At 57.6% G+C, this 25,027-nt stretch overlaps 1 protein-coding gene and 1 long non-coding RNA gene across 2 annotated transcripts; one reads left to right on the top strand and one right to left on the bottom strand.

Annotated features, from left to right (window-relative positions):
• Nucleotides 1-832: 832 nt before the first annotated feature.
• CAV3 (caveolin 3) lies at nucleotides 833-3,775 on the bottom strand. Its single transcript, XM_083869687.1, has 2 exons — nucleotides 3,643-3,775; nucleotides 833-1,205 (listed from the first exon to the last, which is right to left on the bottom strand). The coding sequence occupies exons 1-2, from the start codon at nucleotides 3,748-3,750 to the stop codon at nucleotides 864-866; spliced, it is 450 nt and encodes a 149-aa protein (XP_083725813.1). The 5' UTR covers nucleotides 3,751-3,775; the 3' UTR covers nucleotides 833-863.
• A 16,812-nt stretch (nucleotides 3,776-20,587) lies between these two features.
• Nucleotides 20,588-21,181, top strand: LOC310913585. The gene is made up of 3 exons (XR_014590846.1): nucleotides 20,588-20,671; nucleotides 20,864-20,929; nucleotides 21,156-21,181. It is a non-coding gene; the product is annotated as an uncharacterized lncRNA (long non-coding RNA).
• Nucleotides 21,182-25,027: the final 3,846 nt, after the last annotated feature.

Raw genomic sequence — 25,027 nt, 5'->3', positions numbered from 1 at the left:
CCGGGGCTGCTGCAGGGCAGGGGAGCCTCTCTGGGTTGTTCCTGAGCCCTGAGGGGCTGCTCTTCTCCTAAGGCTTCTCTGCCTTTGGGGTGGAGTAATGAACAGCCTGGGCTGCTCCATGTGCAGAGAGCATCCTGAGAGCCGGCTCTGCTGCGGGTCCTGCACCATGCACAGTCCACAGGTGTCCCTGGGCAGCTCCCTCACTGGGGTGTCTGTGTGCAGGTCCCTCACTGTGCAGGGGTGTCCATGGACAGGTCCCTCATTGTGCAGGGGTGTCCATGTGCCCCAGGGCAGGGATGTCCATGGACAGGTCCCTCACTGTGCAGGGGTGTCCATGTGCCCAAGGGGCATCCACGGCCAGGTCCTTCACTGGGCAGGGGTGTCCATGAGCAGCTTCCTCACTGGGCAGGGGTGTCCATGGGCAGGTCCCTCAGCAGGCAGGGGTGTCCATGGGCAGCTCCTTCACTGTGCAGAGGTGTCTGTGTGCAGGTCCTCACTGGGCAGAGGTGTCTATGTGCCCCAGGGGCAAGGATGTCCACGGGCAGCTCCCTCACTGTGCAGGGGTGTCCATGGGCAGGTCCCTCAGCAGGCAGGGGTGTCTGTGTGCCCAAGGGCAGAGATGTTCATGGGCAGGTCCCTCAGTGTGCAGGGGTGTCCATGTGCCCCAGGGCAGGAATGTCCATGGGCAGGTCCTCACTGGGGTGTCTCTGTGCAGGTCCCTCACTGGACAGGGGGGTGTCCATGTGCCCAAGGGCAGGGATGTCTATGGGCAGGTCCTCACTGGACAGGGGTGTCTGTGTGCCCAGGGGCAGGGAGCCTGCCCTGAGGGGCTGTGCCAGGGCAGTTGGAGCAGCTGCCAGGACCTAAATCTCCTTCCGGACGGCGACGCGGATGTTGGAGCAGATCTTGGCCAGCGCCTCGAAGAGTGGGTCACAGAAGGTGTGGATGCAGAGGGAGTAGATCCTGCTGACACACTGGATCTCGATCAGGTAGCTCTTGATGCAGGGCACCACTGCCCAGATGTGGCAGAAGGAGATGAGGGCGAAGAGGAAGCCCCAGAGCACGGCCAGGGGCACGCCCAGGAGGGCAGAGAGCAGGCGGTAGCACCAGTACTTGCTGACAGTGAAGGTGGTGTAGCTGGTTTTCCAGACCCCGTCGAAGCTGTATGTCCCCACGGGCTCGGCTATCACATCCTCAAAATCCACCTGGGGGACAGCAGGGACACAAGGGGGGTTTGGGGTCAGCAAAGGGCCCGAGGAAAGGATGAGGGTGTGCATGGGGTGAGAGCAGATCCCACATGGAGGGGCCTGGGGATCCCCATCCCTGCAGCCCCGAGCAGGGCCAAGCCCTGCAGTGATGGGAGGTGGCTCAGGGCTCCTGGCACAGCCCTGGGCAGCAGGATGGTGGCTCAGCCCCTCACTGGGGGGGTCCCAGCCCCTGTCCCCTCCCCTGGTGTGGGGAATCAGGTGTGAGGACAGGCAGGGCCCTGGAACAGGAGCTGTGCGTGGGAGTGTTGGCTGCACAGGCAGCCAGAGCCCATTCCTGCCCTTTTTTAGCATTCAGGGACGTGGCCGCCCACTCGGCAGGAAGGTGTTTGTGCTAATAAAGATCCAGCAGCCCTCTGGATTTATGGATTATTTATTTATAACCGCAGGATGAGGTGCTCAGTGCTGTCTGTCCACGCTCCTCCTGGGGAAGGGAGCTGGGGCTCAGCCCTGCCCTTGCCATTTGTGCAGGCCCTGGGGGTGTCTCTGAGTGACACACACTCCCCAAAACTCCAGGCAGAGACCCCTCGGGGTGTAACTCACTCGCAGGGAATGTATAAGCTGAGCTATTTGTCTTGAAGAGCAGCCCAGGCTCCCCTGCGGCAGCTGACGTGTCCATGCTCATGTTAAACCACAATATCCATTCTGCTCTTGGAACCACTTGGATCACAAAATCACTCTGTGTCATCTTTAATTTCCTGGAGTGAGCAGGAGGTGCTAAGGGAAGCATTGACAATGAGGAGGCAGCAGCCCCCAGAGCTGGCCCTGAGGTGCCACCAGCAGCCCCTGGAGAGCCCAGGAGGGCTGGGGCTGGCCCAGGTGACTGCCCACCTGCCTGGTGGGCTCATCAGGGATCAATGAATGCAGGGAGCAGCGGGGTATAAAAGCAGAGGCTCTGCCCTATTGTGCTGGGAGTGGGTCTGGAGGACAGTGGAGGTTCAGACTGGGGCTGGTCCTGGACCCCGGGGCTGGTCCTGGACCCCGGGGCTGCCTGGAGGGCCCAGCACACGCAGGTACTGCCCCTTTATAGAGCCATCGAGGGCGGGGAGGCTCCTGAGGTCTCCAGCGTGGCCGTGCAGGGCTCTGTGCCTGTGCTGGGGGAGGTTTGTGAAGCTCAGCAAACCCACCATGGCCAGTGTAAAATGATCCCAAATTGTGCCTGTGGCTTTGCGATGCTCGGGGTGTTTACCTGGGGCCAGGTGAGCCCTGGAGCACCTGGAGCCCTGCAGGTCCCTGCTGGCGGCTCTGCCCCCCTGCCCGCAGAGCACTCCCTGTCCGGGGTGTGGATGTGCCCCTGGCTGTCCCAGCCCAGCTCCCGCCCGGGCTGGCTCTGCCCTCCTCCCCAGCCCTATCGGCCGGGCTATTTTAAGGCGCAGGAATGAGGAATGCTGAGCTCTGGAGGCTCCAGGGCTGCCGGAGCAGCAGCGTGGTCACGGCTCTGGGGGAGCCTGGAGGGTCCCTGCAGGGTTTGGGGCTCCTGAGTGGGAAAAGGCAGGAATGTGCCAGGGCAGGGGGGCTGTGGGTGGCCAGGGAGGCACTGGCATTGTCACCCAGGCTGGGGCAGTGCCAGCACGGGGCCATCCATGGCTGTCACTGTCACTGTCACAGCCCAGCCCAGGGGGCTCAGTCTGCCCACACCGTGGCTGGAGCTGTGATGGGTTTAATGCCCACACTGAGGTTGGTGTCTCAGCAGGGCTGTCAAGGGAATGGCCTGGTACAGAGCCCGTGAGCAGCTCTGTCCCTTCAGCTTGACAGTCACAAACAGTCTGAACAAACCCCCTCCACCTCCTCCTGCTCTCCTTTGGGCTGGAACTATCTTTGGCCAACAGAGACTGATTTTGTTTGCAGTTCTCAGGGAGCCTAGAGGAAGCCCAAGAGTTGGAATGGGAATTCCTCTTGGTCGGGAATGGAGGGAGGGAGCTGGGGGCTGCTGCAGCCCTGGGGGGAACAATCTGCCACAAACAGGACAACACACATCAAACAGTCCAGTGCTGAGGCTGAGCTGTCTCAGGCCAGCAGCCTTTCCCCAGCACCCCTTTAAACTGGTTATATTTAATTTCTGTGTTATTTTTGGCTGCCAGCCTGCTGGTACAAAGGAAGGCGTCTCCATAAACTTTCAAGCCACAATGAGACTGGAGGGCCCATTCAAAGAACAGGAAATGTGGCCTGGACTGGAGGCAGGATGGCACCCGGGCAGTGCCTGTGCCCCTGGCCAGCAGGGCTGTCACCCCTGGGTGTCACAGCCAGGCTGTCACCTCCCACAGCCCCGGGGTGGCACTCAGGGCACATGGACAAGGACCAACAGCTCTGGCCACGTCCAGCCAAGCACACCCCAAGTCTGAACCCCAAATCTGGCGGCAGTGAGGGGCAGCCCTACCTTCACCACGTCCTCGTTGATGTGCTTGGGGTCCCTGTTGACCAGGTCGATCTCCTTGGTGTGCAGGTCCTTGATGATGATCCTCTCCTCGCTGTGCTCCTCTGCCATGGCTGGGGACTGTGCCCGGGCTGGCCAGGGCAGCCCAGGGAGCCTCTGGCCCCGCCTGCAGCAGCTGCCCCGTGCCCCTGGCACTGCTCCAGGCTAAAATTAATGTCCTGGCTCCTGAGGCCGCCCTCCAGTGTCCCTTAAAGGGGCTTTCCTGGGGCCAGCCCCTGTGCTGTCCCCTCGGGGGGTGGTGGTGGCCTTTGGGCTGGGCTGTGTGTGCAGCCCCCCAGCCCAGCTCTGCCTGGGGTTTGTCCCTTGGTGGGAGAAACGATGCCCAAATTGGGGCAAAAGGCCTCAAAAGCTTGAAAAAAATCGTTTGTAAATCTGTAAATTAAGCAGGAACCACGTCTGTGAATGTCACCCAGAGAGGCCACATGGCCCTGGGGTGGCCAGAGCTCCTCAGGCTCACCCAGAGCCCAGGAGAAGGGTTGTGGTCCCAGCCTGCTTTCTGTGGGCTCCAGCTTTTCCAGCCATAGAAATGCCAGGAAATCCAAGACCAACCCACAGGACCATAGTGGTGAAAATATTTCCCCCAGGGATACTTTGTATATTAATGAAGACTTATTTAATTTGGGCTGTACTTTGCTAATCCTCCTCAATGTCTCCCGTGAGCTCTTGCCCATAATAATGTGTAGATTTATTTAAAAGTGACGCTGTTGTGAAAAAACACTTCACAGAACAGGGGTAGGGAGAGGTGGGTGTTTTATCCCCTAAGGATGGGTGGCAGGGAGGGAGGGATGTGTCCCCTGGGAGCCTGGAGGTGCCCACACAGGGGCTGAGGGTGCAGTGCCCTGCAGAGCCCACGGGCACGGCTGGCACTGCAGGGGAGGGATTTGAAGGCAAAAGGCTTTGCTGCCTTCCAGAATTATCAGTGTCTGGGCAGGGCTGGTTTATCCCCCCTCCCTGTGGCCCCATCCCTGGGGCTTTCAGCAGGGCAGTGACACACCCCTGGGTGACACCGAGGGGAGTGCAGAGGTCACAGAGCTCCCCGACTGCTCTGTGGGGAGAGAGTGGGCACAGCTGGGCTGGGAAAGTCCCTGAACCCACAGGATTCCCCCACAGGCACCTGTGGAGAGGGGACAAGCTGGCAGGGGTTGTGAGCCTGGTGCTGTCAGTGCAAGCCTGGCAGAGGAGGGCCCATCAGTGCTCCTGCTCTGGGCAAGGACAAGCTGGAAAACCCTTTGGGGGCACCAGTTCCACATCCCAGCATCTCCCTCTGCTGCCCCACAGAAGATCCCAACCTTGGGAGTGTTGGAAGTCAAATCCTTCCACACTCCAAGATTTTGGGCAGCAGCTGCAGGGCTGGACCTGCTTGTTCCTGGCTGGATCCTGTGTCAGGGCTGTGCTGCTCAATGCCCCAGCCCTTCACACAATCTGTGCAGGCTGTTCCAGCAGAATCAGCTCTTTTGTCTGTCTGGGGGCGAGGGGCAGGCTCGGGGGTGGGTGAGCACAGCCCTGGCGCTGTGGGCAGAGCCAGACCCGGATTTTGGGGACACGGGGGTGCCCTGCCTGGTGGGGACTGTCCCCATGGGAATTTCTGTGCTGTGTCCTCAGGCAGCCCCACCCGGGGGGCTCTGGGGGGCTTTGGGGGTGTCCCCAGGGCTGTCCCCAGGGCTGTCCCCAGGGCTGTGCTGCACTGGGCGCTCTCCTCCCTCCCGGTGACATTTCTAGTGGCATTTCTGGTGGTGGTGGCCCCCACAGGGATGTGCCCACGGAGGGGACGTGCAGGGAGTGAGTGTCCCCGGCAGGGCACGGGCAGGGATGTTCTGGCTCTATAAATAAATGCATTTCCCGGTACCTCGGGCTGTGAGTGGGGCACCGTGTAAAGGGACAGTCACACACAGGGCAGGGGACACCTGCTCAGGGTCTGCCCCAAAATGGTGCCATGGAGGGGTTTTTTCACTGAAATCCAAACCCCTCAGTGTGAGAAGGTTTGTTAAGAAGTGGTGCCACGTTTCCCTGTGCAGAAACCGGCAGCCACCACTGCCCCACCCTGAGCACCCACGGGTGGGCTCAGGGGCAGAACTGCTCTTGGGAACTCACTGTCAGCACCTGGGCAGGCTCTGGGGCTGGGGCCGAGCACCTGGGAGCCTTCTAGAAGTCAGATAAATAACCTGCTGCTGAGACCCTGCAAGCAAAATAGATTTATTTTTCTTGGGCAGAGGAGAATAGAGCAGAAATAAACCTCATTGAGATCAAAGCTCCTGTGAAAATGAACAGAGCAGAACTGCAGGGAAGGAATAGTAAAGAGGGAGAAGTTGGGAGCTCCTCTTTGTCAGCATCACTGGGGAATCCAGCCTTGCTGGAGCTGTTTGTGCAGAGCCCTGGGGCATTGCCCTGGCCCAGCAAGGGGCTCCTGTGTCCAGGTGGGGCCTCAGCCCTCCAGGACTGGTGCCACAGAGGATGCTGAGGGCAGGGATGTGTTGGCATTAGCTCTGCAGAGGCAATGGGAACCGTGGCTGGCAAAGATGAGTTTGAGCAGAAGCTCCGTCATGTTTAATATCAATTAAAATTGAATTTCACAGAGGAAGTACAGAAGAAGGGCGATTCATCATTCAAGTTGTTGTCGTAGTTTGTTTCTATACAAGGAGTGTTGCCCTTTAAAAGAGAGAGAAAGTCTATGAATATCAGATTCCTGTGATACACAACCCCCGGCCTGTGCACCCTGGTCTGTGGGGAGGGCTGGGGGGGAGCTGGGGGGGCTCTGGGGGCTGGGGGAGCTCTGGGGGCTGGGGGGGCTCTGGGGGCTGGGGGGGGAGCTGGGGGCTGGGGGTGCTCGGGGGGCTGGGGGGCTCTGGGGGCTGGGGGCTGCTCCTCCTCAGCACCAAACCCCTGTGGCTGTGTCCAACCCTCTGGGAAGGCAGATCTGGCTCTGTGTGAGCCCAGCCCAGGTGAGGGGTGTGTGGGGCTGGAGGTCAGAGCAGTGTCTGGGTGCTCAGGGGGCAGGAGAGGTGGGGCTGTGGGTCCCCATGGGTCCCATGGGTGAGGTGCACAGAGGGGTTTGAAGTTCCTTGGCTGTGGCACAGGAGGCTCCAAACGCCTGTAAATGAAATCCTTTCAGGCCCTGGGGCAGGATGGGCCCCACAATAACCAGCACAGAGCACAGTCCTATTTGTAGCTCTGGGAGCTCTGCCTGGGGGGGGTTTCAGCTGCTCTTCCCCACCCTGCTCTGCCTCTGACCTATTGTGGTTCTCTTGTCTCTGGCTAAAAGCTGAATTCTGGGCTGGGCTCAGGCTCCAGGGTGGCTGCTGGCCACCCTCCCTTTGCAGAGGAGCAGCTGTGGGGCCAGGGCAGATGGCCAGGCTGTGTCTGTGCCACTCTGCTGGCCTGGGGGCCTGAACTGGCACCATGGGGGAGCTTTAACCCGGGGCCAGAGCTGACAATATCCCAGCTCAGCCTGCTGACAGCTGCTGGGAACCAGGGGCTGCAAATATAGCAACAGGGAGAGCCTCCTGTCCCCTGGCCACCAGAGGAACGTTTCATGTAGCAGTGGGTGTGATGTGCCCCTGCAAACCTGCTCTGGGGGGGAGCAGCTGCCCAAAGCCCCAGAGTGGCAGTTCCTGTTCCCTGGGCTGAGAGGGGCTGGGGTGATGCTCAGACATGTCCCTGCAGTGTCCCAGAGCCCAGAACCCCCTGGGCTGTGTCTGCCTGCCCTGGCCCAGCCTTGTCTGGGCTCTACAGCCTCCCCTGGGGGTGCTGAGCACACGGGGGTGTCCCCTGGGTCCAGCTGGGCTCTTCCCCCCCTCCTGCCCGAGGCCATTCCCCCTCCCAGCAATGGCCAGCACCAAGAGGAGGCATTACCTCGACTTGATTCTTTTCCCCCTTCCAGACTTTATTTATTGAACGCAAACAAACCACGTGTCTTGGGCAAATATTATGACATTTCATTATTCACACTTGGTGTGATAAGTGAGCTGGTTTAGGGGCTGTGGTTGATGATTTATTTGGTTTGGATGTGGATATAAATCCAGGCTGTGGAGGAAGCACTGTAACTCTGCAGGAATGCGGATGCTCTCGTGTCCACTGGAGCAGAGCCAGTACCCAGAACCTAATTTGTGGTGTTTTAATGCAAACGGGGCACACAAACCCATTTGTAACGTTGTAGGAACCAGGTGGCTCCAGCAGTGTCCAAGGAGATCTGAGCAGTGGAAGGTGCACATTGGCTTATTAGATGGAGAAGGGAAATTCCATTTAAAACAAACATTTATTTGCTGTATAAAATTATTGATTGCTCTGCTCAGGATAAAAGGGAGAAATAGAATAAATACTCTTTATTTTGTTGCATTGTCTTTATGTTGCAGACAGGCTTTGGGGGTTTCAGCTGGGACTGTCCACGTTCACACAATGAACATCCCTGGCAGGGGGTGTCAGGCACAGGAGCTTGTCTGGGTGTGTGACAGTGACAATCCCACTGTGCTCAGGTGAGGAGCTGCCTGGGCACAGCTCTCCTGGGAGCTGCCCCTCTCTGGGCTCAGGGCAGGGAGTGTCTGTGCCCTCCTGGCCCAGCTCCTCCTCCCTGACCTACAGCTCTGCCTGAGATCCAATTTGGGCTCAGAGCTCCCTGGGCTCTCTGGGGTGGGTATAACTGCTCTGCATGGCAAGCTGTGTTCTAGGAGAAAAAACTGCTTCAGCTGCAGGGCAACCTGCTGAGGGCTGGGGAAACCACCAGGTTTTGGTCGCCCTTTGAGCACACGAGAGCCAGCCCTGGTGAGGTGCTGGTGCTGCTGTGGCTGAAGCTGCTCAGGGACCCCATGCTGGGCTCTGTGGGCCGGTTCCAGGCCTGTGCTGGGGCTTTCCAGGAGTTAACACTGAACCATTTGTATTTTTATGGGTGTTGCTGACTGGGACTATTTATGGCAGAACTGGAGGAATTAATATTCATAACTTCCCCTGACTGTGCCATATAAATCAGGAGTGGCTGTCACAGCGGGCCCTTGTCCCAGCCATGGCGTGGCAGTGCCTCAGGGGTGGCTGGACAGTCTTGGTGCACAAATTAAAGCCTTTGGAAAGGCCTGTGGTGCTCTGCCAGGCCAGTCTGGGGCTGCAGGGACACAGCCCTCAGTGCCCCAGGTGGTGGAGGTGAGCCTCATCCCGTGGGCAGGTGTCCTTGGGCAGGAGATTTTGGGTCCCCCAGGGTCCCCAGAGGGGCTTTGCAGGCTGGTCCCAGCTCTGCAGGGTGTGGTGGGAGCACATGGAGCACTGCAGGGAGAGCCTGGGGCTGTTCTGAGGCTGTGCTGGGCTCCCCTGGCCCCTGGGGAGAGGCTGAGGTGTCCCTGCACTGCAGGAGCAGTTCCATGGGCTGGGGCTCGGTGGTTCAGCCTGGCAGGGCAGGGGGGAGCTGAGGCTGCAGGGGGGTCTCACCCTCACTGACCTGCCCCTCCTGAGGGATTGCATGCTGAGCTCAACCAGCCCTGTCCCCAGGGATGAGGAGCAGCCTCAAGCCCTGCTGTGATTGTTGATTTGGAGCCCTTTCCTGGAAAAAGCCAAAATCATTTGTCCTCGGGGCATGGTGGGCATAAGCAAAGGGCAATATTTTCCACCATCCTTTCCCCAGAGGAATATAAACACACGTGAATATTCCGTGTGCTCACGCCTGGTTTGACACATCCCTGGCTGCAAAATCCCTCCCCCCACTGAACCTGGGCAATCAAACCCCCAGAGTGACATTTTCCACTCGATTTTCCCCAGTGACAGTGTGTGGATGCTCTGGGGATGGACGCAGGGAGCAGGGCTGCCTTTGTTTGCACATCTGTCAGGAGCTCCAGGTTTGCTGTCACTCCTGGGCAGCTCGAGGGGGCTCTGCCCAGGGCCAGGTGTCTGCTCAGAGAGTCCTTTGCTCCCTGGGCTTCCACTCCATGGAAGGTGGAGGTGTTTCCACGCTGCCATCCCATCTCTGGCTAAACCAGGGCTGTTTGTGACCCCCCTGCTGCTGGGGATGGTCTCAGACAACCCCAGAGCTCTGGGCAGTGTCAGGTCTCTGCTTTGGGAGCCCAAATCACGGGTTGTGCAGTTGGTTCCATCCCCAGCTGGAGCCAAGACAGAGATCCCGGGCTGCCCAACCTTCATCTGCCATTGCTCTGGAGACTGTGCTGTCACCGTTTGCTGTCTGTTAAATGGCTGTAAAATGAAAATAACAGCGACCCTCCAGTGCTTTGAGCCCAGTGCCTGCTGGAGCTGCAGCTGGAGCAGGTCCTGCTTTGCTTTGCTGGGCTTTTCCTGCAGAAACTTAACAAAGGATCTACCCTGGGAAATCCTGGGTATTTTATACTTGGTGCGGAACACAGAGGAGGAGAGAAAAAAGATGTAAGCACTTCTGCCTTTATTTTAGACAGTTTAAATGCAGTGGAGCAGGAGTCTGGAAAATCTCTTTGCACATGTGCAGGGTAAGGGCTGCGAGTTTAAACTTTCTCCTGTGTGGAACTCTGTGAAATTGTCTTTATTTTAACAAAAACTTCTGTATAGAACCTTTAAAGTAGATGAAAGGAATGTTTCACAGAGGTGACTGGAGAACAGATCTGCTCCCAGGAGCTTTGAGTAAAAAATGGATGTTGCAGTCAATATTCCAGCCTGGAATGTTTTCTCAAACTGGAAATATTTAACTACAGCTTTATTTGAATCAATAGAGTATGGAAGAGTGTAGGAGCTGGGCAGGCGGGGTTTTGATGCTGCTGAAATAGGAAGCGAGGGGAGAACAGCCAGTGCCGTTCTGCGGTCTCACAGCTCCATCTAGTGAGGGCTGAGAGAGAGAGACAGAGAGAGCATCCTCCTCCTCCTCCTCCTCCTCGGGCTGGGATGATGGAAAGGTGCCGGTGGCCCAGGGAGGGATGGATGGATGGATGGATGGATGGATGGATGGATGGATGGATGGATGGATGGATGGAAAGGTGCCAGTGGCCCAGGGATGGATGGAAAGGTGCCGGTGGCCCAGGGATGATGGGCTGGCCCCGAACAGAGGGCAGGGGGTGTGTGCAGGCAGTGAAAGGGGAGAAAGCAATTCCCTGCAATAACCCCAGCCTGCCCTCCCCTCCCCTCTGCAGGGTTTGTGCTGCAGCACAGGTGAGACACTCCTGATCCTGCTGGGGATGGTCCTGTAGAGCCCCGGGATGCTGCAGGTTCTGGTGGGAAATGTCTGCTTTGTCCCCTCTCCCTGCAATGGGATGTAAGGAAATTCTCTGGATATCCTTGTAGGAGCCAACACAAGTTCCCGTGGTGTGAGGGGTGTCCAGCCCCAGGAGCTGACCCGGGGCAGTGGCAGCTCTGACCCCAACCAGCCATGGGGGACCAGGAGGGACCTGAACGGGCACAACTTGTCTCTCTTTAACAGGAGAGGAGACTCCACCTGTCACTGGGAAAAGGGAACTGGCCGTGTGGGGAGTCCCCCCATGCTGTGTGTTGTGGGGTCACCCCTGGCCGTGTTTGGGGTCACCCCTGGCTGTCTGTGGGGTCAGACCCATCCAGGGCAGAGCATCCCTGGGATGCAGAGATCCCCTGGCAGGGATCCCCTCCCCTCTTACCTGCCCCCCAGGTGCTGCTCCTGCTCACTTTGGGGGTGTCTCCTGGGCTTTCTCCTGCTGAACCCCCCCTCACAGCAGCCCCTGACTCTCCTGTGGGACCAGAGCTTGGCCCTATCCCACATTCCAGCCCCAAATGCCAGAGCACACGTTTGTTTTAAACTCACTCGATTGTTATTTGCAGTTCTGTATTTCTGGGGAAGGTTTCTGCTCCAGTGTTCTGCCAGAGTTATTTTTACTCATTAGAACAGTTGTTGGTGCACTTTTATGTTTATTGCTTCTTTCCTTCATGGCTTAATGATAAGAAAAGATAACTGTGGCCCTGGCTTGAAGCACTGCTGGACTAATAATTGTATTTTAATGGCTCCAGATAAGGGATTAGCACTTGGTTTTGGCAAAGATCTGCTTTTACTGCTCGAAATAGTCTGGACTGTGCATTTTATATGGGCAAGTGCCATTAAAAATTATTTGTACCCACCCAAAGGAACAAACCCCAACTATTTGCACTGCTGGGATAAATCATCAGGAAGTGCAGTGACAGGACAAGGAGTAACGAGCTCAAACTCAAAGAGGGGAAATTTAGGTTGGACATTGGAGAGAAATTCTTCCTATATGGCAAAGGCACCTGAGGGAAGGCAGGAGTGCAGCTGGGCTGTGCTGGGCCCTGTCCCCTGGCTGGGGGCACTGAGATGGAAAGATAAGAACATTGGCACTGGGCAGATTGCAGTGCTGAGGGCCAGGACGTGCCTGGGGCTCTGTCCCCTGAGGAGGCTGAGGGGTTGTTGATAAGGGCCAATTCAGCCAATTTCACGCTCCAAGTGCCTCTCCTGTCTCTGTAAATATTATTTTAGTGAGCTGTCCATCTGCACTCAGCTCAGCCTTGCGTTTCCAGGCACCCACAGAGGTCAGGTCGGGTTGTTTTTAGTGCTGTGGTGGGATGAGGAGGTGTTTGGGAAAATCCTGTGTTTGTTTTTCAGCTGCTCTCAGGGCTGGGGGTCAGTGCCAGGGGGGAGGTGACATCTGGTGGGGGAAAGGGCTGGTCACAAGGGACAGCACCGTGTCCTGCTGGGGATGTGACTGTGCCAGGGGAGGGGACAGCACCGTGTCCTGCTGGGGATGTGACTGTGCCAGGAGAGGGGACAGCTCCCTGTGTGTGCCCTGGGGATGTGTCACTGCCAGGAGAGGGGACAGCTCCCTGTGTGTGCCCTGGGGATGTGTCACTGCCAGGAGAGGGGACAGCTCCCTGTGTGTGCCCTGTGTCACTGCCAGGAGAGGGGACAGCTCCCTGTGTGTGCCCTGTGTCACTGCCAGGAGAGGGGACAGCTCCCTGTGTGTGCCCTGGGGATGTGACTGTGCCAGGAGAGGGGACAGCACCCTTTGCTGTTGGTTTGGGGGGTTTTGGTGGCTGTTTCCAGTGAAAGGGGAAAAAAAAATCGGAACTCTGCTATTTTACTGATTTACTTTTCACCAGGGAGTTCCTGCAGAGCTCCTTGGTCCCCACCCCTCGGGGGCCTGTGCTCCTGCAGCCCCAGAGCAGCCTCCCCGCACCAGGGATGTGGCCTTCCCACTGTGGGGTTTGATTTTCATAGGAAGAAATAATGGAGAGATTAATTTTGCAGCTCCTGCTCTCAGAAGAAAAGCCCAATAAATCAGTGGTGGATGACACCCCGAGCCTCTCCCTGTGCTGTCAGGCCACTCTTGAGGCCAGGCTGGCATTTTCTGGCTCCTCTCCGTGCTCTTTTCTTCCCTGGATGGAGTTTTTTTTTTTTTTTTTTTTTTTTTTTTTTTTTTTTTTAATCTGCTGCAATATGAAGGTCACTTTCATAGGCTGAATAACACCAAGGAGTTTGGACATGGGGAGGACTGATTGTTCCCAGTGGTTATTTTTAGACTGATACCTGAGGAAACAAACAGCCCACGGCCCACGAGCAGAATGAGAATAAGTTGGAAACTTTAAGGAAAAGGCTGCCAGAGCCAGGCCCTCCAGGGTGCCCTGTCTGACAGGTGTGTGCAGTGCTGGGCTCTGCAGCCACAGCTCCTCTCCTGCTCCCCGAGGGGCTCTGGGGCGCTCCTGGAGCCTTTTTCCTGCCGGGCTGCTCAGCCTGGGCTGGGGCTCTGGGTTATCCATCCCCGGGGGCTGGGGGGATCTCCAGGGCACTGGGGGGGGGCTCTCCGGGCACTGCAGGACCCCGCACCCGCACCGGGGGTCAGTGTTGCTCCACGCTGGGGCCGGGCAGGGACACCAAACCCGACACTCGATGGGGATGGTGGCCCCGCAGTGACCTGTGCGGGCTCGGTCCTGCCGCGGGGATCCCTCGGGGCTGTGTGGGAACCTGGACCCGCAGCAGGACACGGCCCCTGATGCTCCTGATGCTCCTGCTGCATTTCTGTGCCCTGGGGTGAGCAGCCCCTTCCGGTGTTTTCCCTGCGCTGAAACTTCCAAAGGACAGGTGAGTGAGCCGGGACACTCCTGGGGCCTGGGGTGAGCAGCCCTGGGGCAGGGGAGCAGCTCTGGGGCAGGGGGACACTCCTGGGGCAGGGGGGCAGCTCTGGGGCAGGGGAGCAGCTCTGGGGCAGGGGAGCAGCTCTGGGGCAGGGGGGCACTCCTGGGGCAGGGGGACACTCCTGGGGCAGGGGGCAGCTCTGGGGCAGGGGGACACTCCTGGGGCAGGGGGACACTCCTGGGGCAGGGGGACACTCCTGGGGCAGGGGGCAGCTCTGGGGCAGGGGGACACTCCTGGGGCAGGGGGCAGCTCTGGGGCAGGGGGACACTCCTGGGGCAGGGGGACACTCCTGGGGCAGGGGGCAGCTCTGGGGCAGGGGGACAACTCTGGGGCAGGGGGACACTCCTGGGGCAGGGGGACACTCCTGGGGCAGGGGAGCAGCTCTGGGGCAGGGGGACACTCCTGGGGCAGGGGGGCAGCTCTGGGGCCATGTCCCAGCACACGGGGAGAGCCCTGGGACCCCCCGGCTCCTTGGGATGGTAAATGAGCACCTCACCGCAGTTCTCATTTTCTGCCTCTTTCCTCGCTGTGTGCCAGGTGAAATGGCCAGAGATCTCTTCTCCCTGTTGCTTTTTTCCTCTCTAAGTTTGAGGCCAACCCTTGCCACAGCCTTATCCAGAGGCAGGGCTGGATAATCTTTCCTCTTTCACAGGAAATTCCTGACTTCAGCAGGACATTTGTTTGCGTGACAGTTCCCATTTAGCTTTTGACAAGCTCAGTAGCTGCTCAATTTATTTTCCTTTTTAAGTGAAATAATTAATAAAGGAAAAAAAATTACCTTTTTTTTTTTTTTTTTTTTTTTTTTTGGCCAGCCCTACGGAGACATTTGCCTTTGTGAAATAACTTTTATTTATGATCCTTTAATGGCTGAGCAGCACAGTTTTATGGCTTTGGGTTGTGGTGGTTAGGAGCAGGATTTTATCACTGAATTGGGATGTGGGAAATGTGTGTGTGGATCATGCAGGGCACGCAGATCCCCGGGTGTAGAAGTACCCGTGACTTACAGGGACAAGGGACTCTGCACACCTGAGATATTCTAGAATATGTGGTTTTATTGCAGGGTCGTGGGTAGAAAGGGCTTTGCCTTCAGCCACCAGCCTGGGCTGGAGGGAAGTGCCAGAGAGAGAAGGAGAGAGAGCAAGAGGGTTTGGGCTGAGGAGAGGGGAGAGAGAGAGCAAGGGGCAGGGTCAGAGTGCAGGGGGAAGAGAGCAGAGGTGAGAGCAGGGAAAGGAGAGCCAGGTCCAGAGAGAGCCAGGTCCTGCTTACAATCCATTCTATCTCCTTTTGGGATGAATATTCTAATTTACAGTGACCAACCAACACAAGACACAAAATCCTATAGAATCTCCACACAGCCTATAAGAACTACTACATTACCATGTGTTATATTTTAAACTCTAAAAACTCCTCTTTAGACTTTTCTGTTTTGCTCCATTGACCTTTGGATCCCTCAGGCAGCAGAAGGGGATTGTTCAATCCAAAGGGATTCTCCTCCAGCTGCCCAGGCTGTTGTCTTCAGGTTATAGAGTGACTAAGGCTCGGGATCCTACAACTCAAAGTGAGCTCCCATTTCTATCTCTATTACAGGTTTCACATTTTCAGAATATTTTGCCAAGCAATCATATTGATAAGGTTTCCCTGATTCACCTTTCCCAACAGCCGGGCAGGGATGATCCTCTGCTGCTGTCGGGAATGTCACACCAGTGCCACAGCCCCGGGCGGGTCAGGGACAGCCTGAGCTCCTCTCCCCCGAGCCCGGGGCTCACCTGCCCTGGGAACGGGCTTTGGGCACCCACAGGAGCCCCCGGGTTCCCTTCACCCCGCACCTCAAACCCCCCGCGCTCTCCTGGAGCGGGGATGGCCCAATCCTGCCCGGGGGCAAACCCTCTGCTGGCCCGGTGCTGCCCCGGCCGCGGGCTGGGCTGGGGGAGAACTGAACTCTGCTCTGCGCTGGGAGAGGGGAGAGACCTGGGCAGGGGGGGCAGAGCTGCTGCAGAGCCCTGCGGGACGGGCATGGGTGTGGGCACGGCTGGAGAGCTGGAGAGCTGGAGAGCTGGAGACCTGGAGACCTGAGACCTGGAGAGCTGGAGACCTGGAGAGCTGGAGACCTGGAGACCTGGAGAGCTGGAGAGCTGGAGACCTGGAGAGCTGCCCGGGCAGGGGATGGTGAGGGGCGTCGGGGGATGCTCAGGGCGGGAAGGGGATGGTTGAGGGAGGGAAGGGGATGGTGAGGGCGGGCAGGGGATGCTCAGGGAGGGCAGGGGGTGCTCAGGGCGGGAAAGGGATGCTGAGGACGGGAAAGGGGATGCTCAGGGAGGACAGAGGATGGTGAGGGCGGGCAGGGGATGCCGAGGGCGGGCAGGGGATGGTGAGGGAGGACAGAGGTGCCGAGGGCGGACAGAGGATGCTCAGGGAGGGCAGGGGATGCTCAGGGCGGGAAAGGGACGGTGAGGGCGGGCAGGGGGTGCTCAGGCCGGGCAGGGGGTGCTCAGGCCGGGCAGGGGATGCTCAGGGAGGGCAGGGGGTGCTGAGGCCGGGCAGGGGATGCTCAGGGAGGGCAGAGGATGGTGAGGGCGGGCAGGGGGTGCCGAGGGCGGGAAAGGGATGGTGAGGGCGGGCAGGGGATGCTCAGGCCGGGCAGGGGGTGCTGAGGCCGGGCAGGGGGTGCCGAAGGAGGGCAGGACGGATCCGTCGGGATGGAGCCGCAGCCACCACAGCCGCTCCTCGGAGGTTTCACACCCAGCGCAGCGGGCAGAATTATCACCGCCCTCTGTTTTATCCAAACGATGATCTTTAGAGGAGGGAAAAAAAAGAAAAAAAAAAAAAAAAAAAGAAAGAAAGAAAAAAAAGAGACTGTTCTAAACCCGCTTTGTTTATGCGGCCCCATTAAGTTTTGAATAACAGAGATGGTATCGCGTAGCCCGGGCAGTCACTCTAGAGCAGAACCCGCCGGGGCTAATGACGGCCTGAAGAGCCTCCATGGGTCAGCCATTAACCGCTGCTGCCCGGGATGCTCCTGCCCCTAAAGCCTCCATGGGTCAGCCATTAACCGCTGCTGCCCGGGGTGCTCCTGCCCCTGCCGTGTCCCCCTGAGCCGGGGGAACCGGGATTGCCCTTGGTGAGATGTGCACGGGCACTCCCTGACTGTTCCCGCATTCACAGATAGACCGGAGCCGGCACCGGTGATTTGTTGTATCCCCCGGGCAGGGGGTGATGGATTGATGGAGGATGCGCCGCCGCTGACTCTGAGCACACACGGACCGGGGGGATCTCCGGGCCCGCAGAGCCCCGAGGGTGAGCACAATGACAATCCCATTGCAAACGCCGTGTTTTTGTACCCACAGGTGCAGCAGCTCTGCCCGGCACTGAGGCTTGTGCCACCTGTCCCAGGGAGGAGCACTGGGGGGACCTGCTCGGGCAGGAGCCCAGTCAGCGCTTTCAGTCCTGGTTTTACTGGAATTCAGCAGGTCAGAGGGGGAGCCGGGAGGGGATTGACTGCCCTGGATCAGCAATTCTCCCCCCAGGAGGGTTTGCCAAGGGGCAAAGGGAGCCCTGAGCCTTTGGAAAGGGAATGAACACCTTCCCCGCTGCCAGGAGTTCACAGGAGCCTCAGGAACTGGGTGATCCCCGTGGAGATCTCACTGCGGGAGGGTTTATGCAGGACTCATCTGTTACAGGGTTATTAAGAAGCCAATGTGGGAGTGCACATAAATTAGGCAGGATTGGCCATTGTCCCTGGAAATTAGGGAGCGTTTGGACACGCTCAGGCATCGGGGAAGAGCCTGGAGGGTTTCAGAGGTTTGGAAAAAGCCTTTCCGATTCAGCAGCAGGAGAAGCAGCTGCTGGGGGAAGGTGCCAGCGGGTCCTGTTGGGGCACAGGGTCACCAGAGCCAGTTTTCGTCCAGGCTGGCAGCTGGACCAGCAGCCTGTCCCTGTGGGTGCTGGGTTTGACTGGGCTGGGTTAATTTTCCTCCAGAGGGCCGTGTTTGGGGTCTGCACTGGGCAGAGGGCACAGTCAGCGGCTGTTCTCAGTTTCTGGCTGAGCTGTGACACTGAACTGTCCTGCACCAGCAGCACCAGCCTCTCCTGCAGCACAGACCCTGCTCTGGGCACTCTGGAGGGACGGAGACCTCCGGGGACTCGGAGCTTTGCGTTTATTCCGACTATTGCCCAGGGCTGGCCACACTGTGCTGGGAGCAGGTGTAACAAATGTTTGTGCCAGACCAGTGGGTGTCTCTGCTTGGGTTTGTTTCTTGCAGATCGTTGTCTTTTGGAGCCTGAGATGCCCCTGGTGTGACAGAGGAGCCCTCCCAGCTCCTCCTGCAGCAGGTGAGGGGTGTCCTGCTGCCCACCCTGCCCCTGAGGGGTTACTGAGCCCCAGTAAACACAATGAGATGCTGAGAACAGTCACCAATTAATTTTTTATTTCATTTAGACTTCAGATCTTTGTCAAATGAAAAAAGAAATCCTAATTATCAAATAATACTCGATTACCAAGTGAAATACCAGCAAAATAATTTTTTAGAAACATATTGAAAGATGAAGGTGACTGGGGTTATTATTATTGTTCCTTTTGCATTCTCAGAGCCCGGGCAGACATTATTTATTACCACTATTTTTACCATAGTAGTTAATTCTGAATAAACATTAGGATTCTACTCCATCTGATCCTCACTGGAGTGTTGCAGTGTCTGTTGCTGCTGCTGTTATAAATGTGATTGCAGAGGCAAGAGCTCAGCTGGAACATCCTGTCTTCACACACAGGAAAGAGAGGGTTTCACAGGAAAAATGCCAGTAAACCAAAAGCCCAAAATAAGCTCTGAGTGCGATGGTTTGATTTTCCGTGGTCTGTCAAAACCAATTCCTTGGTAAATCTGTGGCTTCCACTGAACTGCAGCTCCAATATCCCCATACCGAGGGCAGCCTGTGGCCTGGGGGAGCAGAGAGAGCCCTGCCCAGCCCTGACTGCCCCACCTGAGCGTCCTCCTCTCCCTGCCCAGCCCTGACTGCCCCACCTGAGCGTCCTCCTCTCCCTGCCCAGCCCTGGCTGCCCCACCTGAGCGTCCTCCTCTCCCTGCCCAGCCCTGGCTGCCCCACCTGAGCATTTTCATCCCCTCCCTTCGTTGTTGGATCTTCTGACTAATCACCAGCATCTTTAGGAGAGACCTGGGGGCTGGTTCTCTCCCTCTGTTCCTGGCAAACCCTTGGCTTCCAGGTTTTGAGAATCCACAGCATGAAAGAGGTGGGGGCAGTTTTCCTAAACAGCAAAATGTGCCCCTGCAAAGTCATTCCTTCCCATATATTCACAGAGATGTGGATGAAGCTGTGTGTGCTTTCAGACAGGCCTGGAGCTGCCTCTGGGGCTTGGCCCCCTGTGGGAGTTAACCCTTCAAACCTTTTGTCTTCTTGAAGGGTTAAAGTGGCAGCACCTGAGCCCCTGCACCTGCATTAAACCCTCGGGGACCCTGAGCCACGGGGCACCTGCAGAGGCTGAATTGTTGGGAAGAGCAGCAGAGAGCACAGAGAGAGCTGAGGGAGAGTCCCGAGGGTCAGACAGGGAGGGCTGGGGGGAGAAGGGAGATGAGGGATATGGGGTGATGGGAGAAGGGAGATAAGGGATCGGGGTGGTGGGAGAAGGGAGATAAGGGATGGGGTGGTGGGAGAAGGGAGATAAGGGATCAGGGGTGGTGGGAGAAGGGAGATGAGGGATGCTCACCCCAGGAATGCTGTGGGCACAGGGGCAGGGATTGGGCAGCAGCGTGGCCAGGATGAATCCCAGGCTCCTGTCCTGTCCCACAGTGCCCAGGCCAGCAGTGAAATGTGGCTCAGCCATCCCCCAGGCAGCCCCCTCCCCTGTGCAGGGCTGGCCCTGGTGCTGTCAGAGGTCCCTGTGCTCTTTGGGGTGACCCCACAGCACTGACAGGGCAGAGAGCAGGAGGAGGGGAGGTTTCCCCTGAGCCACCAACAGCGAGGGGCCCAGACAGTTTGGACAAGCTGTCAAAGCCATCCAAATAGCCGAAATAATCATCAGGCCAGATTCCTGCCGGCCCCAGCAGCTGCCAGAGGTTGTTCTGAAACAAATACAAACCCAGTTTGCCCTCGCAGAGTCATTCTTGAGGCACGAGATAAACTTCATCCTCTCCAGTGCTGCTGCCAGAGGCCGAGCAGTGACCCCTCAGCAGCCCCCCGAGCCTGCCTGGGGCTGGCTGTGCTCAGCACCCCTGGGACCCCCTGGGACACCCCTGGGACACCCTTGGCCAGGCTGTGCTCAGCCTGGGACACCCCTGGGACTCCCCTGGGACCCGCCTGGGCTCTCCCTGCAGGAACCATCACTTTGCTCTGGCTGTCACACACTCCCTGTTCCTGTGCTTGGGGACAGGCTGTGGCCACCCATGTGTGACCTGGGCACAGGTAAGTGGTGCCTTCCCCCTCCCCACAGCCCCTCCCCGAGCCAAACCACCCCCCAGGTGAGGGGATGAGCGTCCTGGGATGAAGGGACACGGGGAAAGGAGGGGCTGGCACCCAGAGCCCTGTGTCACCTCCCTGGTGCTGGCTGTGGGACGGGAGTCTGCCCGCTCCTGGCAGGTTTTAATAGAACTTCAACTATATTTAGATGAAAAATAAATACATTCTTGGCCCGCACACCCATTTTGATGGCTGATGAATGAGCAGGACCTCTTTCACAGGAAACTCTGGCATTCCTGGGGCTCTGCTGGGCGCGGGGGCCTGCCAGCCGGGGCTGGTGTCGTCACTGCAGAGCGCTGGCCGTGCTGGTATTAATAGCTGCCCTCTGTGTTTATTTTAGTGCTGCATGGGAAGGAGGGACCTGGGGATGCTGACACCCTCAGCCTGTGTGTTTGTGAGGGCACAGGAGCCCTGCCTGAGGAGCTCCCTGGGGACAGAACCTGAGTGTGGCCCATCCCAGCACCATGACTGGGGATGTTTGGGGCCTTCCTGGGTTTCTCCTCATGGTCCTGCTGCCCAGGAATTCCCCCAGCGTGGTCCTGGGCACATCCACCCCGTGTGTCTGTGCAGATGCCACCGGGGCAGCTGCAGCTGGAGCACAGCTGTGCCTTTGATTGAATTGGCTGTTTTTTCCAGTTCTCCAGAGTCTGAGCAGCCCCTTGGTGAGGCCCCATCTGTGCCTGGAGGAGCAAACGCTGCTGGGTGAGCCCAAATCTTCCCTCACCGCCCCCTGGGCCTGGGTCTTGGGGGGTTTATAAATCAGGTTCAATCTTTTGACACTCAATCCAGTTTAATCCAGTAAATATGAACATCTGGCAGTGCCCGTGCTGCCTGCTGGGTGTCAGGGGGGTGCAGCCCCACAGAGGGGAGGTGGGCACGTTCCCAGGGGGTTTGCTGGGAATCCCTGAGCAGCTCTGTCCTTCCCCAGGCTGCTGAGCACACCAGGACACCCCAGGAGGGATGGAGCCTTGTCCTGAGCCCAGCAGCTCCCAGCAGGTCCTGCCCCAGCCCTGGAGCTGCTGTGGGATCTGCACCCCTTCCCCCTCTGCAGCACCATCCCTTCCTCCCTGGCTTTGGCTCTAAACCTCTTTAAAATCACTTTTCTCCTATTGCCCAGAACAGGCTCATTGCTCTGTTGAAAGTCCAAAGTCTTGCTGAAGCAACTCCCCAAAAAGGCTCTTCCCAGGAAGAAGGCTCTCAGGGCAGTGATGTGTCCGTGCTCAGAGCACTGGGATCCTTCCCACGCTGCCCTCTGGCCCTGCCGGCCCGTGGGGAGGGAAGGGCTCTCACTCGGGCTGATTTTCTCTCATCTCCCCAGGTCCTGGAGGGATTTTTCCAGCACTGGGACCGCGGGGGCTCTGGGATACACACGGTAGCATCACCCCCGTGCTCAGTGCCTGCTGGTCATCGGTCCAGCTCCCATTTTAGGGCATATCTTCCCCAAACTGCTGCCTTATTTGGCCTTTCCCTGGGTGATGCCGGTGACATCACCCGGCAGGCGGGCGGTGCAGGGCCAGCACCCCCAGAGGAGGAGCCCTGGGGGAGGAAGGGCCGGGGACAGCGGGGCCGGGGGTGCAGCACAGGCACGGGGGGTTGGGCTGGGAAGGAGCTCTGACCCTCCCTCTGAGCCTCCCTCCAGGTGGGAGGTGCTGGCACCTGGCGAGGGGCAGCATCCCTCACCTGTCCGGGCACAGGGCTGTGCCTGAGGGACACCTGCCTGCCCCAGGTCACCCTGAGCCTGTCACTGTGTCTATCCCTGTCACTGTCTGTCCCTGCCCCAGGTCACCCTGAGCCTGTTACTGTGTCTGTCCCCTGCCCCAGGTCACCCTGAGCCTGTCACTGTGTCTATCCCTGTCACTGTCTGTCCCTGCCCCAGGTCAGCCTGAGCCTGTCACTGTGTGTCCCCTGCCCCAGGTCACCCTGAGCCTGTCACTGTGTGTGTCCCCTGCCCCAGGTCACCCTGGGCCTGTCACTGTGTGTGTCCCCTGCCCCAGGTCACCCTGGGCCTGTCACTGTGTGTCCCCTGCCCCAGGTCAGCCTGAGCCTGTTACTGTGTCTGTCCCCTGCCCCAGGTCACCCTGAGCCTGTCACTGTGTCTGTCCCCTGCCCCAGGTCACCCTGGGCCTGTCACTGTCTGTCCCTGCCCCAGGTCACCCTGTCCCTGTCACTGTGTCTGTCCCTGTCACTGTGTGTGTCCCCTGCCCCAGGTCACCCTGAGCCTGTCACTGTGTGTGTCCCCTGCCCCAGTGGGACAGGAACTGTGGATTTCTGTCAGCCTGTCATTCTCACAGGGTTTCCTGCCTGGTCTCTCACTCCTGTGGGATGAGCACAGAGTCCTGAGGTGCCCATGAGGACACAAAATGCCCAAAGGTGACCCAAGCTGAGGGGACACCATGTGCAGCTGTGATTGCTGAGCCAGATGTTCCAGCAGGGCTCAGGGAACTCCTCTGCAGCCCCGAGGAAACGCTCAGGGCTGGATTTTTGGCTCTGCACAACCAGGGAATAAAGGTCTCCTAGAAAAGGCCATTGATGCTTTGCCAAGACCTTCCCCTGAGACTGCCTAAATAAATTTCCTGGGATTGACAGCGCCTGCAGAGCAGCCCTGGGAGTGAGGGGGGACCTGGGGCTGCTCAGCTGGGAGGGCTTTGCCTCCTGGTGGGCAGCTCTGAACCCACCAGGGCAGGAAAGGTCATTTCTCAAATCCAAGGAAAACTTGTTGTGGGAATTTTTCTTTCCTGGTGACTTTACATTCTGGAAGTCTCCAAATGAATAACAAGTGGCCTTTAGTAAACTAATCTTGATAAACTGACTGTGCCTAATGCTGGGGGGTTTTCACAGAGTTCCTGGGCTTTGGGATGGACCTTCCTGCAGCTGGGAGAGCACGGGGCTGGGACAGGAGGCGCTGCGGGCTCTGTTCCCTGTACAGACATTAATGTCAGATTTGTTTAAATCCCCGAGCAGCGGGAGGGGAGCCTGGCACAGCCCTCACAGGCCGGACAGGGCTGGCCCACAGCCAGGCCTGGTTGTGTTTTAACGCTGTCCAAATATTAACTGTGCCTGGAGGATGTGGAGGTGTTCCCTTGACACGTCTCTGCCAGACACGGCATTGCCCAGACACCGCCTGAGAGGGAGAGTTTGGCTGTGAGCTCCGAGAGAAGGGCAGGGAGGGGGCAGCGGGGCGACAGGGACAGGGGGACTGTGCAGGACAGGTCTGGGACACTGAGGACTGTGCAGGACAGCCCTGGGACAGGGGGGACACTGCAGGACAGCCCTGGGACAGGGGGGACTCTGCAAGACAGAGGAGACTCTGCAGGACAGGTCTCTCCTCCCAGCCCTGGGACAGACGGGACTGTGCAGGACAGGTCTGGGACAGAGGGGACTCTGGAGGACAGCCCTGGGACAGGGAGGACTGCAGGACAGGCTTCAGCTCCCAGCCCTGGGTCAGGGGGGACTCTGCAGGGCAGGTTTGGGACAGAGGGGACTGTGCAGGACAGCCCTGGGACAGAGGGGACTGTGCAGGACAGGCTTCAGCTCCCAGCCCTGGGACAGCACGGCCACATGGTGACACAGTGACACGGTGACACTGGCTCTGGGGGTGAGCACTGACACAGGGCAGCCTCAGGGGCTGGCCTTGCATCAATCCTTCTTTGGAGCCACGATAAATAAAGTTCCTGTTGCTCCTGGTGGTGGTGATGATCCTTCTTGGGAGGATAAATATAGTTCCTGTTGGTCCTAGTTTGCTCCTGGTGATGTTGGTTTATTTATTTATTTATTTATTTATTTTTGTAACATTTTTTTGAAATCAGGCAACAATCTACAAAACCCTCACTGTGGAGTGGATTTTTTTTTTTCTGTTATTTGGCTGAAGAAAGGGAGTTGAAAAGTAAATAAAAGCTCAAATTAGGTTTATATAAACATAACCTCACTTTTTACTGAAGAGCACACAGCCATATGGGCTTTCTTTAGCTCTGCCCTGAAGGAGCAGCTGCTGCAGGTCTCAGGAAGTTTCCACCCCACACTTCATGAATTCTTGCTTTTTTCACCTCTACATTTTTCTCTCTAGGGCTTTTAAGCAAGTTTTATGGTAGTGTTTATACAGCCAACTCACTCTGCCTTTGGTTTATGTTTTTCTCGCCTGCAGCCACTGAATTTTCAGGTTTATTAGTTACAGGTACCTGAAATCACATTTTTTAAAAAGAATTGACTGCCTAATAAAGTCCCTTAAAACTTTCTGTAAAGGCAATTGTCCTCCACCCCAGGATCAGGTTCCTACTGAGTTATACCCAGGATCAAAAACTTCTCTATGGCTGTTTGTAACCACCAAGGTAAATAACAACAGTCCCATCCATTCTGATAAACCAGGTCTGTATCAGTTCATTGGAGAAGTGGGGGGGGACGTGGGGACAAAGGTGACCCAGATGCTGCCACTGTCCTTAGGGAGCCTCTGCCTCTCCTCTGGTTCAGTCTCCCCATCACAGAATAGAATATTCCTTTTTTTTTTTTAAAAAAAAAAGGGGACCACAAATGAGACAGCCCTGCAAATATTTGCAGATGTTAAGCTCTGAAAAACTTCAGCTCTCAAAGCTTTTGCTGAGATGTGTCTCCTGCCCAGGCAGTGGTTGTTTCTCTGTAGGGAGGCTCTGCCCTCCCTCTCTCTCCCAGCCCTACTCCTGGCTGGGTTGGCAGTGGGGGAGGAGGTGAAGGATTTTTGTATCCAAAAATACTTTATTTAGAGCTTTAGGAACATTTAAATGTATTGTCAGTCATGTTTAGAACAACTTAAGTTGAGCTGGAGGTTAA

This window comes from Zosterops lateralis, assembly GCF_965231275.1.
Source record: "Zosterops lateralis genome assembly, chromosome: 11".
NCBI classification, from domain to species: Eukaryota; Metazoa; Chordata; class Aves; order Passeriformes; family Zosteropidae; genus Zosterops; species Zosterops lateralis.
This window is presented reverse-complemented; position numbering and strand designations above follow the sequence as displayed.